Raw genomic sequence first — 17,620 nt, 5'->3', positions numbered from 1 at the left:
GTTAGAAGACATTGCTAGATTCAATCATTGATATGAATCATGAACTGCTCTTTTGCTAGGAGTTCTCTGATTAATGAAAGATTTGTTGATTGGTTGACTGGTTGATTAATCAAATGATTGATTGATTGATTGGTTAAATGATTGATTGATTAATTGAATGATTGGTTAAATGATTGGTTAAATGATTGATTGATTGAATGATTGGTTAAATGATTGATTGAATGATTGATTGAATGATTGATTGAATGATTGATTGAATGATTGATTGAATGATTGATTGAATGATTGATTGAATGATTGGTTAAATGATTGATTGATTGAATGATTGGTTAAATGATTGATTGAATGATTGATTGAATGATTGATTGAATGATTGATTGATTGAATGATTGATTGAATGATTGATTGAATGATTGATTGATTGATTGATTGAATGATTGATTGAATGATTGGTTAAATGATTGATTGATTGAATGATTGGTTAAATGATTGATTGAATGATTGATTGAATGATTGATTGAATGATTGATTGAATGATTGATTGAATGATTGATTGAATGATTGATTGAATGATTGATTGAATGATTGATTGAATGATTGATTGAATGATTGATTGAATGATTGATTGAATGATTGATTGATTAATTTAATGATTTAATGATTGGTTAAATGATTGATTGAATGATTGCTTGAATGATTGATTAATTAATTGAATGATTGAATGATTGATTGAATGATTGATTGAATGATTGATTGATCGATTGATTCAATGATTGGTTGAGTAATTGAATGATTGACCGATTGGATGTTTGACTGGTCGGTTGATTGGCTGGTTAGTTCATTGTATCTAATCGTTTACTAATCGCACAAGCAAACTTAATTAGATTTAATACAATGTGCGAATGTTGCATAAGGGTGTTATTTAAAATCATGATTTTTGATCTTTCTTTCAAAACGATAATGTTGACCAAAAATTATTATTCTACATGATGCAATCGACTCAGAATAAATCGGACAAGGGATGACAATACTTTTGGCATGCCTCTATTCTGATATTAAACCTTTTATGGGCCATCAATAAATTGGACCTCAAAATTTGCGCCCTGACAGCAGTTACCCCCTATACTCCCCCACCTTTTCCCCCAAAAATAGGTATAGATAAGGGGAGAGAGACGGGGGTTAATATTTAAATGTTTTCTTTTTATTTTTGATCAGTCTCTTCCTGCATGGCCTCGTCTGGCATTAAACGATGTTAAATTAGCTCAAAAATCAAAATTAAAATAGTAAACATGCCAAAGATATGATACGGGATGTGCACACATTATAAATGAATAAGAGACATACGCTAGCTGTAGTATAATGCAAATAAAACAAAAGGCAAGACAAGAGAGATGGGAGGGGAGTCAGGGAGAGAGGGAGGGAAGGAGGGGGGGGGGGACACATGGAGAGGGTAGGGGAGATCGAGGGAGGGAGAGGGAGAGGGGGGTAGAGAAAGAGGTCGGGAGGGAGTGGGGACATCAAAGTGTAAAAAAGGACAATACGACCCCACACGGACCCAACCGGCCTCTCCGCTTGCACCAGCCACCAGTGCCCCTCCCCATAACACCCCCCCCCCCCCCATGGCTGGGCCCATACTTCCCCAATGACCTTTTCCACAATCCCAAAAAGGACTGTCAAAGTCTTTTTAAGACTGGAATATCCTGAAATATCCGCATACGGCGGCCCTCACAGACTTAAGCACAAGGCATACACAAGCCTGGTTAATTATTGACAAAAACATGATTACTCCACCCAAAGAAGTTAATTTATAACACGGCAATGAAGAAGAAACGCTACGTATGGTTAATGTTCATGCTTTATGGCATGCTATGGATTTTCACGCAATTATAACTTTGGGTGTCATTGTTGTGGGCTACGTGAAACTTTATAACACCGGTTTTTTAGAATAAGTGAACCCTCCATGGATGGATGATTAGTCTTTGCGAAGATAAAATATAATTTATTGAACAAAATGTTCTAACGAACCAGGTAAGTTGAGTTATGTTAGAGTAATACAGCTTTTATGACTTGTTATATAATCTTCCCACAAATGTATCCGATTTCGAACAGACGGCAGGGCTATTGAAATCAAGGGTTGAAAATTGTGTAGGAGATGATTTGATTATTGTATGTTATTGTGTGGGCAAGCCTGAATCCGATGACCGGGGTAATAATATATCTGTTAAGCGCTTAGAGAGACCTTGCATGTTGTGTGTATAAAGTGCTGTATAAAAGTGGAATATTGTTATTATTTTTTTAATAATACATAATAGTTGATTTGTAGATTCCTGCTATACCGTTAATGTACAATTATAAACTGTCGGGCAATAAGATGGAATAAAAAAAATAGGCCTACACATCCGCATATGATTTATCAATTGCAATGAGATTTTTATTAGATAGGTTATTGTGGTACATTAATTATGTACGACCGGTACATCTAACAAAATTTAGGACTACCCAGGAAAAGTTTTCTCTATGGAATAAAAAACAACACAAATAGTATTAAATCAAAAATATCCAGAAGCAGTTTCAAGAATTTACTTTAAAATCATTTATTATGTAAAATAATAACTATCTGTATATTGCTCTGTATGAAATCATTTTTACTGAGTTTTAATTGATTTAGTATGTGTTAAGTGATTTAAAATTGAACGTCTTGTATTTTGTAAATGTTGTAAAGGAGCTACTTATGTTCTGGTCCCACTTACCATCCTTTAGCATACATTTTGATTCTATTCTGTAATATCATCATCGTCGTCATCCTCACACTCATTATCCCCACTATCACTGTCCTCATCATCATCATCATCATCATCATCACCACCACCACCACCACCACCACCACCACCACCACCACCACTACCACTACCACCAACATTATTGCCATCATCATCTTCATCGTCACCATCATCATCTTTATGAACATCATCACCACAAAAATAAGTATCATCGTATAATCTTAATTGTCCTCATTATTAGCATTATCGGTCTATCATCACAATCGCCACTGGTCGTCACCAGAGAGAGAATATATAGTGAAGTGAAATGGGGATTTAAAAAAACAAGAAGAGACCAGAGAAAATAAAGATAAAGAGAGAGAGAGAGAGAGAGAGAGAGAGAGAGAGAGAGAGAGAGAGAAATAGAGAGAGAGAGAGAGAGAGAGAGAGAGAGAAATAGAGAGAGATAGAGAGAGACAGAGACAAAGGGTCGAGGATTTAAGGAAATAATTGTACCATTACAATTATCTTAAATCAAATAAATGGAAAGGATTACAACATATCACTCCAGTCAAACAGAGAAAGAACGAAGGTGAGTTAGGGCAACTAATAGAAAGATGAGGCAAACTTAAAATAAATTGTCTGTTTCTTTATATTTCTCTGTAGGTTACGACATTGCTGACCGAAGAGTCATCAACTGACAGCAAATCATTAAGGTGACTCACGTCGGTGACCTGCTCAAAGGGAATTCTTAAAAAGAGAATCTTGGTCCAGACACCATTTAATAACACATCATAAGTTAAGGATGGGTCTAGTAATCGGCATCACAGCATGTTGCTGTGCTTACTGCGCTATCAAGAAGAAGCGGAAACAGAACAGGAGGAGACTCGCAGAGGGTCAGGCCGCCAGCGAAGAAAACGGTCTCGACGACGACGCCGATGAGAGCATGATGAGAGAACAGGGCGACGACGCCACCGACGACGAACTGAACGCCGACTCTCCCCTGCAGGCTGATGGAATCGAAATCGGAATGAACAGTGACCGGCCGCCGCCTTACCAAGCAGTGTCGGTTCCTATGGAAACAGTGCTGGAAGAGATCGACGAGGCAGACGATATGAATATTGGCGGGAGTAAACATTCCTCGAACAAAGTGAAATACAACCATCTCTCTGATACCGCAGAAGTAGTGGAAACATCAAAGGGGGTGGCGCCGGAGACTTCAACATCCGACGGGAAAGAAAATAGTCACGCGAGAACCGAAGAAGATGCTTTCATTAAAGAAGTCATCGACAAGATGTCCGAAATTGAGGAGGAGGGTGCGTTTGGAGAAGGGAGTAAAAAACAATCGTCGAAAAAGTACAAATATTCGCCGCTGAAAGGACCGACTAGCAGTGAAAGAAAGAGAGTTAAGTCGGGCGACTCTCAAAAGGACCATGAGGAAATTAAGACTTCTTGGTCCAATGACATGTACATAGATGAACCAGCGACTGACGTGTAATTTTTATTACCAATATTGTTAATTGTGTCGTGGATACCACCGGGGGGGGGGGGTGGAGGGTTCTTATCCCCGAATGTCTTATGTGAGTACCCCCCCCCCCCCCCGGATACCACACACTGTCTTTGTAAAAAGACAGAATTCTGTCACTTCATTTTAAGTGTACGCACGCAAAGGCATTCAAAAGGGGAACTAAGTATCTTTGTTCTCCCTGAATCTAATGTATTTTCAGCCTTATGAGACCAGGCAAGGAAGGTCATTTGCTTACTTTTAATAGTATTTCGCCATTGTAGGTAGTGTATATAATTATACAAAAATGCGACTTCTGCATGTCATTACACTGTAAAACAATATGAACTAAGTGCTGAAATTGCAAATTATGTTCTCAGCTATTAATTACTTACCGTCCGTATTTGGTACTTGTTTTAATTTAGTGCTTAGAGTGTGTAGCAAGAGGGAGATCTAATTGTGTTTCATTTCAACGGTATGATTTATCTTGTTCTAATTTCTAATCAAACTGATATTTCTTTTTCAATTGCTGCAAAAATGCTTCATGGCCAAATACTTGCTTGTAGCTAGTAGAACCAGGGTAAATTAATTTATATTTACTTAAGACATTTAGATATTAAACCTCTTCAGCTTTATTTGCTTTCGAAGAGATAAACTTTATCTTGTTGTATTGCTGATAGGGACTACATGACTTGTATAGTAAATATTGCATGCAGAACCATCTGCGGTGTTAGTTGTAGTGTTTTATGTTTTATTGTGCAAATATAATTTTGCATTAATGACGTCATTATAACCGTTAACGGTTTTAATACAAAGTGACAGATAATATTGGTTTATTTTATTGTTTCCTAGATGGTATTGTCCTCAATGTTTGTTGTATAATATGAAATTTATGCATAATGCTCATCAACTTTCAAAGAAAACAACCGTTGGTGTGTTTGAATATCTGAGTTGATTAATGGATCAAATGAAGAACCGTGTCATACTCATATCTCTAAATAAGGAAGGATCTGTATTTCATGCAAAAAAGATAAGAAACGATATACGAAAAGATTTGTGTGATGTGGTGGGGTCTATCCTCCCCTTTTATCGGTCGCACACATTTATTCTTATAAGTCATTTGTAGTGTAATGCAAATATTGTTAAGTAAAACTAACATTGTTATCAATGTGGTTTCTTCTTCTGGCTTTGAGATCTTCCATTATTTTGTTTGCTGAGCTTTGTTTTACGGGACGAAAGTCCACTAAGTGTAAACTCATTATGATTTTGAAGATGATTCACTCAGAAGTGTTTAATTTTAGAAACAGGCTGTAGATATGTCCGCGAGTCACGATGTGCTCCGGGAGTTGGGGCACATGGAATACACCCCTTCATTTTATGAGAGGTGTGCAAATAAACCTCGCCATCAGGGAAAGAATTGCAAAAAAAATATTTCAAGCCAAGGTGATACCAGAAGAGTATAAGAAATGAAGACTTAACAAGGAAGAGGGCAAAGTTTGAGAATTGCTATTATTAGTATCTTTCATTATGCTAATGGGGTAAAATAGGGAATCTTCTGTTAGCATAATTATACTTGTTCCCCTTCCTTCGAAAGAGAATGAATGAAAATGATTAAAATCGCTTTTTATTTTCTTTGGGATATGATGCTTTCTCTATTCTGAAAACTATTTCAGTACTAAAGTTGATCCTCACCGTAAGACAAGTGGAAAGTCATAATGATGTATAATCCTCCGAATAAAATGAGGTTTGGTGCGAAAATAATGACAACTTACATTCCTGAATTAAGATTGAATATACTTCTTGTGTTCATTTTTGTTTTTTGGATCTGTCGGATAGGATAGTTGATGCATAGTTTGAACGCAATATATTTTTATATATACGTATCGTAGTAAAGGTGTATTACATTTTCTGTGAGTCTCCAAACATCGATACTTCTCGGTTTCGTTTTTTCTGGGACGTACTGTATAGATCTTTAGGTATTATAAGTAGGTAATTGTAGCCTATAGTGGCCAGTGTAGATTTTATGGAGAATAATGAAGATAAAAGTTCACTTATTTGTATTTGAGTATGTCTAAGACTCTAGGTTATTGCTGTTTTTGTTGTTGCTATGCTGATGCTTGTCCCATGTACTTGATACTCAACATTTGTTTTGATTGAGTATTTACAATGTCCGATATGATCATTTAAGTGTATGATTTTCTCCTTCTTCCTCCTTCTATCATTCCCTCTCCTTCCACTACTTCGTCTTCTTCTTCTTCCACTACTTCTTCTTCTTCTTCTTCTTCTTCTTCTTCTTCTTCTTCTTCTTCTTCTTCTTTTTCTTCTTCTTCTTCTTCTTCTTCTTCTTCTTCTTCTTCTTCTTCTTCTTCTTCTTCTTCTTCTTCTTCTTCTTCTTCTTCTTCTTCTTATATTAGAAATCATTTCCTTATAAGCGTTGGACCTAGGGATTTTTTTTTTTTTTTATAGTGAAAGGGCATTCAGCACTAACCTGCAAAAAAAAATATCGCTGCTATATTACTTTTTTGGTGATCTGTATTCATTTACTATGATTAACGGGGCGTTGTGGCGTGCGCCTGTAATCCAGGTCTGATATCTGATTGATACACGTCTGTAAAAAAAAAAGAGAGAAAAAAAAGAAAAGAAGCTATTTCACAAAGTTTCTTGCGTTTTCATTGTTTTTTAATTAACGAGATTTGATTAAGGTAAGTGCAAAAGTGCGATGAGGTGAACAGACTTTTGTAATCAAATTGAGAGTTTATTTATCCATTATGTACTTGACGTTGTGTTTGTCTGTACACTGTCTGTAATATAAGGGTCGACAAACTTTTGCACAAATACTGCAAACACAATATACAACCAGATTAATGTGTATTTTTTCTCAGCGAGACAATTTGAACTAATTAAAAAAACATAATTCTAATACCGCTTTCCTATATCCGTTTTTTGTTGTGTTCATAATTATTTGCTGTCTACCGATAAGAAGACCATTACTGCCATCTGCAATGACCGACGTCGTTGGACATGCACATCCAATATCCTGTAAAGAAAAGGGGCACAATTCAACAAAAAAAGTCTGAAAAAAGGGTCTAATTAGGGGCCTCTTGGGTTTTAAATTTGACTGGTAGTGCAATAATTACACGAATTTTCCTTTTGTCATATTGGAATGGTAGTAAGTGGGGCACGATTAGGTTTTGCCTTCACTAAATGCACGAAATGAAATGACTTTATCTTGTAATAATCATGACTAAATAGAAAAAAATTATTAGTACACATAATGCTCAAGAGATAATACGGCCTGGTACCGGGTCAACTTAATCGCAACCCTAGTGAATACTTGCATGGGCAACCCTAATATAGACTGTGGTTGGAATTTCTTTGATGAGGTTTGTGTTAATCATTATGCTTAATTATCATCGGGTTTCTTAATCTGTGTTGCAACCAAGGAGATGACGCACGTTGCACATGTTAGTATTGGCAAAACTACGAGATTGTACCCCCCCCCCCCCACAGAGAGAGAGAGAGAGAGAGAGAGAGGGGGGGGGGAGAGGGGGACGCGTAGAGAGAGAGAGAGAGAGAGAGAGAGAGAGAAAGAGAGGGGAGAGAGATAGAGAGGGGGAGAGGGAGAGAAGAACAAAACACACACTAGTAGGTTATTTCCTCCCCTCCAATGAATGAGTTTACATTGGGAGAGGGATCGGATATGCCGGGCCCTTTTTTTAAATAGTTTTACCGCGGCCCGCCCCGCCCCGCCCATGCACGGGATCGGAGCCCGGAGGCGCGGATCCAGGATGTCTGGAGACCCATCCCCCCCCCCAAAAAAAGCTAAAAATTACGTGTTTTTACACGTTTTTTCCTCCAAGGGAAGGGGGGGGGGGGGGGCGTGGGAGAGCGGGCGGAGCACAAGTGAAGAGTTCAGAGGGGCGGAGATGCAGCGCAGACCGCGATCGTCTCGTGGCATAATGACGTATGTGTGACATCACACGTCAAAATATTGTACCTGAACTGAAGCTTGTCCCAAGATTGCCTACCTCCCAGATTACGTGGCAAGTCGCCTTGGCCTACATACCAAAGTCTTTGTCAGGTAATTTAGTTTTCGTGTGAATCAAATGGTGAATGTTTAGTATGATAAGTGTTTTGGGTGTGGTAGCTGGAAAGTAATGCATTTTAAATTAATTAAAAACGAATGCCTAATTAAAACATGGTACCACACGATGATATCGATGTTGTGTAACACTAGACTACACAGATCATTCTATTTCCAGGGAGCTCCGACGCCGACGGCATAGGCGTTGGAGCTCCCTCGAGTTAGTATATAGCAATAGCATGGTATAGTATTAGACTAGTAACACTAACACTAACAGGAAGGAGTCGTTTCATTAAATTTAAAGGGAAAGTCCACCCTGATGGTAAACTTTTAAGTCCAGCCCAAAAATGAGAGAAACAAATAATTAAGTGAAAGTTTGAGCAATATTATAAAAAAGCCAATAATCAATATCCAATTGAAAATAGGGTCTAGGAAATTTAAAAATGTTTGAATTGAAGTGGTCATCTGACATCACAGTCATCAGTGAAATGCAAGGAAATTGGCAACGCTGCACTGTGATGTATCTTGCAAGATCCTCTCCAATCTGCTCTAGCTGTTGGAAAATTTCATAAACTTTCATTCATCATTGTCTTTATAAATCTTATAGTTATTGATGATGGAATAGATTATTTTTCCTATAGGCCCAGGGGCTGTATGCAATTATATTTGCAATAGTTATAGCAGGAAAATGAGAGTTTAAATGGATACCCCATCTAAGAGGGCCCTTCGAAGAACTCCACTGCACCGCGAGTCTTTTTTCCCCCCATATCATAATCCCCTTAATCCCTCTCCCGGACCGCACAGCTCGTAAATCTCACTCCCGAAACTGAGTGACATAGGGCTCGCGAAATGCATTGTTGGAAATACACATCAGCTGCTATCAAACAAAAATGGCGCCGTACACTAGGGATGAGTATTTGCTAGGCGACGATTTAGACTTTCTGACTGATTTTGAGGAAGATTTGATTTATGGGAAGTTGGAGACCAATACAAGTTATGCACGTGTGAAATTCCATCAACAGAAAATCTTATTTGTTGCAGTGAACCAGAATGTACGTGTACAGTTCAATGGTTTCATCGTGAATGCGTAGGCCACTCCAGCAAAGCATAGATAGTTGATACTAATGCGTATTGACTACTAGCACTGCAGTACGTGTAAATAGGCAGCATTCGAATACATGAATAGTCAATACACTCACAACATACAAATGCACATAATCATCCCGATGCGGTTGATCGGCAAGTTTGCATTAGACTCACAGTTTTAATTTTTAAATTATTCTTTCTAACATCGGAAAGTTGAACAAATTGTATTTTAATGCTCTTTAGGTGTCATCGATCGTCACTACGGTACTGACTTTGAGTGAAATCAGTTGAGTTTTGTACAGTGGTGTTTGAAATGCTGAGAATCAATAGCACAACATTTAATACACGGCCAGGGTAGTAATGCAGCTATGTGTGTTTCCACCCACAACATGCACAGCCCAGCGAGCACGGCGGCTTGCACGTCGCCGGCCCGTATTTGGGCGAAAAGTGGTGATGAATTGACAACTTCTAACCCTCATTAAATCTAATGCGCAAATATATAACACAATTTCATTTAGTTATTTTAAGAGATAAACTTATGGACTACCTTCCTAGCTATATAAAAATTTCGGAAACTTTCGGAAAATGTCAATAATTAGGAGAGAACACGATGATGATGAGAAACTTGCATTCACTCTAACTCATGATTTCCTTGGTCGATTTCGCTGGTTCAGATGGCTACGTCTTCAGTAGAGTTATCCGAGCACAGCGAAAGCATTTGATAACCAATAGAAGGTTGCATTGTGCCGTAAGTTGTCAATTCTGTATTTTATATGTTATAGCTATATACACTGTACATCTTCAATGAGTATAACGTCATTTTTTCGGTGACACGCATGGCTTCAAAGCCTTTTTTTAACGACCAAGTGCTTGGAGAGCTTAGGGAAGCAGACGGCGTTGCGTAACACTTTGTAACATTTGGATCGCCAGAGGGCATCTGTGGTCTGATAAGGGCGGCTGTTGATGGATTTGATGGCTGAAGAGGGTTACATTACTTGTTGTTAAGCCAAGTTAATCTTGAATAGCTTTCAATCGGGAAATTCTTTTGAGACGGAATATCCATTTAACTCTCATATTCCTGGTTATAGTTATGACTTATGCCATGATGAAAGAATGATTCCACCCCTCCCCCCCCCCCCCCCATAAGGGGAAAAGAAGATAATATTAATAACACTAACAATCAGAACCACAATATGGTAACTAACAAACTGAAATTGATCCACTTTCATAGTAGATTGACAAAACCACTTCTATAGTTGGATCTAGATTGCCAGGTCTTATTAGCATGTTTTGTTTCTTATTTTCACCATGATAGGTATTGACATTATTCTTGTGCTGTCATTATGATGGAAGAAGTGAGCAGTGATGACCACAAAGAAGTGGACCCAGGCCTGCCGGGAGAGGAGGCGCAAGAGGTCGCACCAGCAGGTATGATTAATTCTTTGTAAAGTTTATTTAAAGTCAGTTAGTGTGGAGAATGCATGCTCGATCTGCAGAGTAAAAAAAAGTAATACGGCTGCACCACCACTTTTAATGCTGTAATGGATGTTTTGCTTGACTTTTCTTGCAGGAATATGGAATTGATGTTGAATAGCAAAGAAAGTGTGAAAAAACAGATATGCAAATGGTTAATTGATGCATGTTACAAATCATTCATGCTTTCAAATATATGGCATATTTATTTATTTATGTACAATTGGAAGGAAAACAATATTAGAAATGAATTTTGAGGGCTCATTTACCTTCTGACTGTCATTGGTATTGGATAAGAGAGAGATAGAGCAAAGAGATAATGAGAGGGGGAAACAAAAATAATACTATAAGATGATGCATGGGTAGAGGAGTAGATTGAAATTGAGAAGTAAGTACCTGTATAGGATTGGAAAATAAACTTACAAACCTTGATGAAAGATCAATTACAACAAAATAAAAGCAGGGAAGAAAGATCACAGTACAACATGTATATGTAACAGAAAGGCCCACGAGGCAATACACTTTAAGGAGGGGTTGGCCTTTAAAATTGTTATTGCTGGTAATCTTGCTGAATATATTACTTACATTGATTTGACATCATTGCCATCCCCCGCCCCCTCCTCCAGCTCCCTCCTCTAGCTCCTTCCGCTGTAACAGTAAATATCAATCCAGGGCTCTGTTGCATGAAAGTTACCATTGATGGTAACTTTACCATCAATGGCAACTACCATGGTAACAGGGCTCAACAGCCAATCAAAATCAAGGTTTCCATGGTAGTTACCATTGATAGCAAAGTTACCATCAATGGTAAATTTTGTGCAACGGGCCCCAGGTATTGATTTCCCCCATCTTTCGTCTTTGATTGAAGGAGATGGAGGCAGTCCTCAGCCACCAGTCCCAGACAGCACTTCATCCCTCCTGTCTGGAGTTCCCCCTCCCCAGCCGCTTGGGAGCCACATCTACCCACCACCACCCCCTGCCGGTGACCTAGGGGCTGTGTCGTCCTTGGGGCAGCAGCAGCCTCAGCCACAGATCTTCACACCATCCATGCCTGCTGAGCCAGTGGGTACATCAGGGTACTCGTATGGGGTGGTGTCAAGTCCTGATCCACAGGTGAGTTAGATGTAAATAGATTGATGGTGTTGAATTGAAAAAATGTAATAGAGTGATACCTGTCTATAAAGACCACTCTAATTTGATGGTGTTGATTTGAAGAAGAAACAAATGTAATACAGTGAAACCTGTCTATAAAGACCAGCCAAGGGAGACAAGAAAAGTGGTCTTTATAGGCAGACTGTCTTCTTGTACAGGTGCTTATAGTAAATGTTTAAATGACAAACCATTTTCAAGTGAAACAAAAATGTGGTTTTGGTAGACAGGTGGTCACTAAAGCAGGTTTGACTTTGGTAATAATGACTGATTCTGAAAGTAGACAACAAGGCCTATATGACAATATGCCAAATCTCAAATCAAAGGACCCTGTGTGAACAAATTAAGATATTTCAGTCAATTCATTTTGTCACAAATACTTGCAACAAACACCAGTTATGTTACAGATCATAATTATTTTTGATCAATTCTCTTGGAGCAGGATGCTACCTGTCCATTCTGTCATCACCTCTTCTATCTCATTTCCTCCATGTAGTCTATGTTATTTGTTGCCAATAAAGTGAAAAGAATGAGACCATTTTAAACCTTTGAAAAGAATTGTATTCAAGAAGGTTTTACAGGTATGCAATATGCTGTAGATCAAATGTTGTATGTGTGAAGACATTCATTGGATTTTGTCAAAGTCCGAATGACAAATTGAATTTTAGAATTGACAAATGTGTCGTTTAATGAGTAATTTTTATGAAGGTTTCTTTGTACAAATGTTTATTTTCTCTTGCAGAGCCCTCCACCAATGGAAATGCCTCATCAGTCCATCGCAAGCAGTAGTACCCCAGAGGTTGACCCCAACCCCCACCCTGAATCATTAGGAGGGGGTGGGGGAGGGGGCCTCTTTGGATGGGGCAGTGGCATTATGAGAAAGGTCATGGAGAAAACCAAGGTGAGATCTCTACCTAATACAAATCCATCTAGCATTTTATGAATTCATTTTCACAGGCTGCCTGCCCTAGCAACAAACAACAAATGCTGTCTTGTTGACGATCAGCTATGCATGAAGTCTTTCGTCTTCTTTGTTGTTAAGGGCAGACAGCCAGTGGAACGGATTCCTTTAATAAAATTATGGAAATGCAAGCATTACTTTAAACAAACAGAACCTTGTCATTCCTGGATCATTATTCCTGATTGAGGTGTCATATGAAAGAGCAGAAATTGATCTTTCTAGAAATGTGATTTTCTCTTTGAAATTCAGATACTGTTCGCCAAATGACTTTTTGGTACCCTTTCTTCAATTGTATTCAATCACTCATGCATGGAATATGAGTTGCATCAAATGAAAGAGGAGGAACTAAACTTTACAAATATGTGTCATTTATCAATTATAATTGTGATTACGTTATGATAAAACATTGATAATTCTTGGTTTCGTTTTTTCTTGGACGCACCGTATATTGATTTCCAGGCTTCAGGATGTAGTGGATCGAGTGGCATTTCCTTCATGTTTAGACTGAAAAGCAGTTTTGGTTTACCGTAGTATATTAAAGCTTGATTTAGTTGGGTAAGGACACTTTTGAAATGTCTACAGACGGGTATGTAAAAATAGAAACAATGTATGTAAAAAGGCCCTAACACTGCATTTCATACGAAAGAAACACTTTATTTTACACTTGAACCCTATACATGTCATTAAGTTCCTCACTACAATGGAAGCAAAATATATTGTAATTACATTTGAATATCGGTAATTTATATATTATGAACTTGATCCATCTATTTCTTGTTTTATTCATAAAGTAAACAATGGAGCTACTTTTTGTTTTTCCCTGTTGTCTTTTTGTACCATCTCATATTTCTTGTCATATTCAGAGCTCAGTTGATACAATGATAACAACACTAGATCCTGGTATGGCAGCAATAATCCGTAAGTACACTCTGAAAGAATTGCTAGTTAATTTTTATTTCTCTGGTGTATCGGGGAGAAAATAACAAAGAAAATATAGATGCTCTTTGATTTCGGGAGAAAATGAAGTCATGTCTTCAATTTTAATTTGGGTATAATGATTGTACAGTACAATTTTTCTGTTTAAATGATAGCAATATGAGAACATATGTGCATAAATGAATATATATTTTAAGGATGATTTCATACTGCTGTAGTGACTCTGCTGTTGAAAGTCTCCCATATTTCATGAAGATTTCTATTAACTTTTATAGTCAGTGGTTCTCGCAAAGTTTATTACCATTTTCAAAGTCCTTTCAAGACGTGTATCTCATTGCCTTACCTATGCAGGTTCTGGTGGGGACGTGGATATCATTGTTGCATCAGACAAAGAGGTGAAAGTAGCGGGAGTCCGAGATGCATTCCAGAAGGTGTTTGGTAAGGCCACGGTTACCGGTCTGGCAGCCCAGTCTAACATCGCACCTCAGCCCGAGGGGTACGCAGCGGGCTTGAAGGGGGCGGAGGAAAGGATAACAAATCTTAGGAGGAGTGGGGAGGTACATGAGAAACAACCCATGGTGTCAGTGGAGAGCTTCATTGCTGAGCTGCTTCCAGACAAGTGAGTTAGTTTCTATTCAGTTTGTAATGGTAATAGTTAAAAGATATATTAGTGATGTACCTTCATTGGTAGTATTTACCAATTTAAATTTTGCAGAAAAAAAGATTGATAATAGAGCTATATTTGAAGAATGTTTGGACCTAATTTATATAGACATCTAGATAATGGGTCTAGTATTATTTGTTAACAGTCTACATCACAGGCACAACCAAAAAACTTAACTCCTTTTGCAAATAATGATGATTTTATGGCCCAGATGTGCTGCATGTTATCCAGTATGACAATAATTCTATACCCAAAAATGTGCTGTTTGATATTAGGACTTGATATGTACATTGCAAGGGTTACCTGCAACTGTGCAAGGTAGTAATTGCTGTGCTATTTCACACCTAATAATCCCAAAATCTGCTGACCCTGTATCCCCATTCTCCAATAAAGAGAATTGCATATATTACATACTACAGTATTTTCATTGTATTCATGTAGTGCAAATTAATTGTGTTAGATCAATTCAGATATATTAGCCGAAATTTGGGTCACATTTTTAGATTCATAATGTTTCAGAGCAAAGGGGTGTTTCACAAAGATCCTTAGTCGAACTTAATTCTATGTTGGACTTAAACATTACAGAGAGCCAATTGTAGCCTTAAAATAAAATATATTCAACAGCAAAAATTCAAGTATTTCAGACTTTTCATAAATTCCACATCAAGAACATGAATGATTGAAATCAACATGTTATGCCTTTTAAGATAACTTTTACAAATTTTGTTCAAAGATGAAAACGGCTTTCCATAATTGTTAAGTCCAACTTAGGATCTTAGTCTGTTTAATAGTGAAGCTTAATAATGTTACTACTGACCTTTCTTTGTAATTATGTAATGTTGTCTTGTCTTTTTCAGGTGGTTTGATATTGGATGTGTCATCCTACAAGATCCCTACCATAACATAAACCTGGAGAACTTCACCCAGGCCACACCCATCCCCTCTGACCTGGTGGAAGAGGCGCAGAGAATGACCCCTCCGGACTACAACCTGCGGTGGTCTGGCCTCGCTGTGACCATCGGTGAGGTGATTGAGAGATCAAACCAGGGGATTCCCCGATCAGACTGGCACAAGGCCTTCACAGGGATGTCCAGACAGGAGATGATTTATAGTGCAGCCATCTCGTTAGCAGGGACCTATAAGGTCCAGCTGTCAGGGAAGACCCAAACTCTGTGAATCGAACTCTAAGGGTTGTACGGAGGACTTGACTGAATGTATCAGGGTACTAGTGTGGTGTCCACATAGAAGAGGAACTCGGCTCAAAAGTGATGGTTGCTATCTGTGGCTTGAAGACTTCCTATTGAAAAGATTGTATGGGAATGAATGCATGCCATGAGTAGGATTGTAAGAACACTATATACTCTAAGGCAACTAGACACATTCACACATAGTCAAATCAGACTTAATTTTCCAACCATCTTTTTGAGGCAAACGATGCTAAGGCAAAGATAGATAGCAGTTTTGTTAGGTCGGTATACAAATTTTGAGAATAATGCAAGAAAGTGTGCCTGCATGTGTACACACTGTAGCTACCTCTAGGAATCTCGATTCTGTTTGTATCGGCTTTAGCATCAAGCCATCGAGCTAGGTGTCCAAGTTCCAGGTGTAGAAGTAAGTGACAATCAAATGATGCGCAATGTCAACAACTTAGTAATAAATGAATGAATTTTTTGTTTTGTTGGGGGGTAGGGGGGGGGGGGGAGAATGATTTGGCAACTGATTTAAGCTTTGCTAGAGTTAGAGCTTCTAGGACAAATTAGGGTCTGCATTGAAAAGCTATGATTATGATATGAAATGGCTCCATCCATCTTCAAATTTTATATAAATGAATTAGTATGCACAAAATTGTAAGATACTTTTATAAATTAGTAGTTGGAATTGCAAGAGTTCTGGTCTAGTAGAATATAAACTTGCCATCCTTGTGCCTTTGGAATTTGAAGATCATTAAAGATCAAAGAAGCTTTTCTACCTTGTTAATTTTAGATCAAGAGTTGATTTTTGTGGATCCTTGTATAATATTTCCTGTTTATGACACTGCATTCATTGGCAACCAACCTTCTTATCTTGTCCATACAATTACCTTTATTCTGTGACAAAATGACTATAAAATAGGAATTAAGTCAGTCATAAAATGAAAATGAGTGATTGGATTAATGGGGACCCATCACGAGACAGACCGACTGTATGTGGCTACATCACTAACTTGCTGAGTAGATAGTTCTATCTACTTGGTCAGGGTGTAAACTTGAACTTGATTTAGAATAGATAATTTTATGACTATCAGCCATTGATAAAATATTTGAATGTTTGAGGATAGTTCTGAAATAAATTTGGAGTATTCCAAATTTCTATATGATTTGATTTTTGAATAAATTATTTAAGAATTTTATCATTTCTTATTTGGGATAATTCTGTCACGTTTCTTGTCTAGAAAGGAAAGAGGGAAGAACATGTGGTTTGTTTCCTAAAGTTCAAAGTTGAGTTCAGATATACATGTTCCTGTGCTATTTTCTTTATATCAAACTTACACTGTAATTTTGTTTTTCTTTAGACATTCTGTCATGTTTACTTTGTCTCTAATTTGTACGCATTTGATATTTCTTCCTTCAATAATTCCATGTTTGTTTTCTTTCGTCTAGAGAAATTGTGTTTGTGAAACACGGCATTTTTATTTATATATTATTATAATACGGCTGTAGGCTGAGCTGAAGTATTCAATTAAAAAGAAAGTAGAAAATGCAAAGGTGTGTCATTCTGTATTATCTCTAGCATGTCACTGTATGTGAACAGTTTTTTGTCATTCTCTCAAGGAATTCTGATACTTGCACTCTATAAATCTTCAAAGCCTTCCAAAAGCTATACCGGTAGTTTTTATTACTTGTTTAATTTGACAATAGATATTCTCTAGGGAACATTTAGAAATTAATGTACTGTTTTTATATTTCAGTAAGAAACATCAACAGCCTGTTGTAACTTTGCAATCACTTTCCATTTTGGTCAACTC

At 37.6% G+C, this 17,620-nt stretch overlaps 2 protein-coding genes across 2 annotated transcripts; both read left to right on the top strand.

The window, feature by feature from the left end:
• The first annotated feature begins 1,639 nt into the window (after positions 1–1,639).
• LOC100893181 lies at positions 1,640–4,301 on the top strand. Its single transcript, XM_003723357.3, has 2 exons — positions 1,640–2,028; positions 3,426–4,301. The coding sequence occupies exon 2, from the start codon at positions 3,565–3,567 to the stop codon at positions 4,255–4,257; it is 693 nt and encodes a 230-aa protein (XP_003723405.2). The 5' UTR covers positions 1,640–2,028; positions 3,426–3,564; the 3' UTR covers positions 4,258–4,301.
• Positions 4,302–8,254: 3,953 nt separating this feature from the next.
• Positions 8,255–17,359, top strand: LOC577491 (protein PRRC1). The gene is made up of 7 exons (XM_777715.5): positions 8,255–8,344; positions 10,749–10,861; positions 11,775–12,019; positions 12,798–12,956; positions 13,880–13,934; positions 14,304–14,571; positions 15,474–17,359. The coding sequence occupies exons 2-7, from the start codon at positions 10,777–10,779 to the stop codon at positions 15,790–15,792; spliced, it is 1,131 nt and encodes a 376-aa protein (XP_782808.2). The 5' UTR covers positions 8,255–8,344; positions 10,749–10,776; the 3' UTR covers positions 15,793–17,359.
• The last annotated feature ends 261 nt before the right edge of the window (positions 17,360–17,620 follow it).

The sequence above is a fragment of the Strongylocentrotus purpuratus genome, unplaced genomic scaffold, assembly GCF_000002235.5.
Source record: "Strongylocentrotus purpuratus isolate Spur 01 unplaced genomic scaffold, Spur_5.0 spur5_scaffold_9, whole genome shotgun sequence".
Taxonomy (NCBI): Eukaryota; Metazoa; Echinodermata; class Echinoidea; order Camarodonta; family Strongylocentrotidae; genus Strongylocentrotus; species Strongylocentrotus purpuratus.
Note: the sequence above shows the minus strand (reverse complement) of the source record. Positions and strands in the feature narration are given on the sequence as shown.

Excerpts from the sequence above, each read along its gene's own strand:
- LOC577491 (XM_777715.5), top strand. The coding sequence starts at position 10,777 with ATGATGGAAGAAGTGAGCAGTGATGACCACAAAGAAGTGGACCCAGGC. Across the intron at positions 10,862-11,774 it reads GCAAGAGGTCGCACCAGCAG|GAGATGGAGGCAGTCCTCAG; the intron begins GTATGATTAATT and ends CTTTGATTGAAG. Across the intron at positions 14,572-15,473 it reads GCTGAGCTGCTTCCAGACAA|GTGGTTTGATATTGGATGTG; the intron begins GTGAGTTAGTTT and ends TGTCTTTTTCAG.
- LOC100893181 (XM_003723357.3), top strand. The coding sequence starts at position 3,565 with ATGGGTCTAGTAATCGGCATCACAGCATGTTGCTGTGCTTACTGCGCT.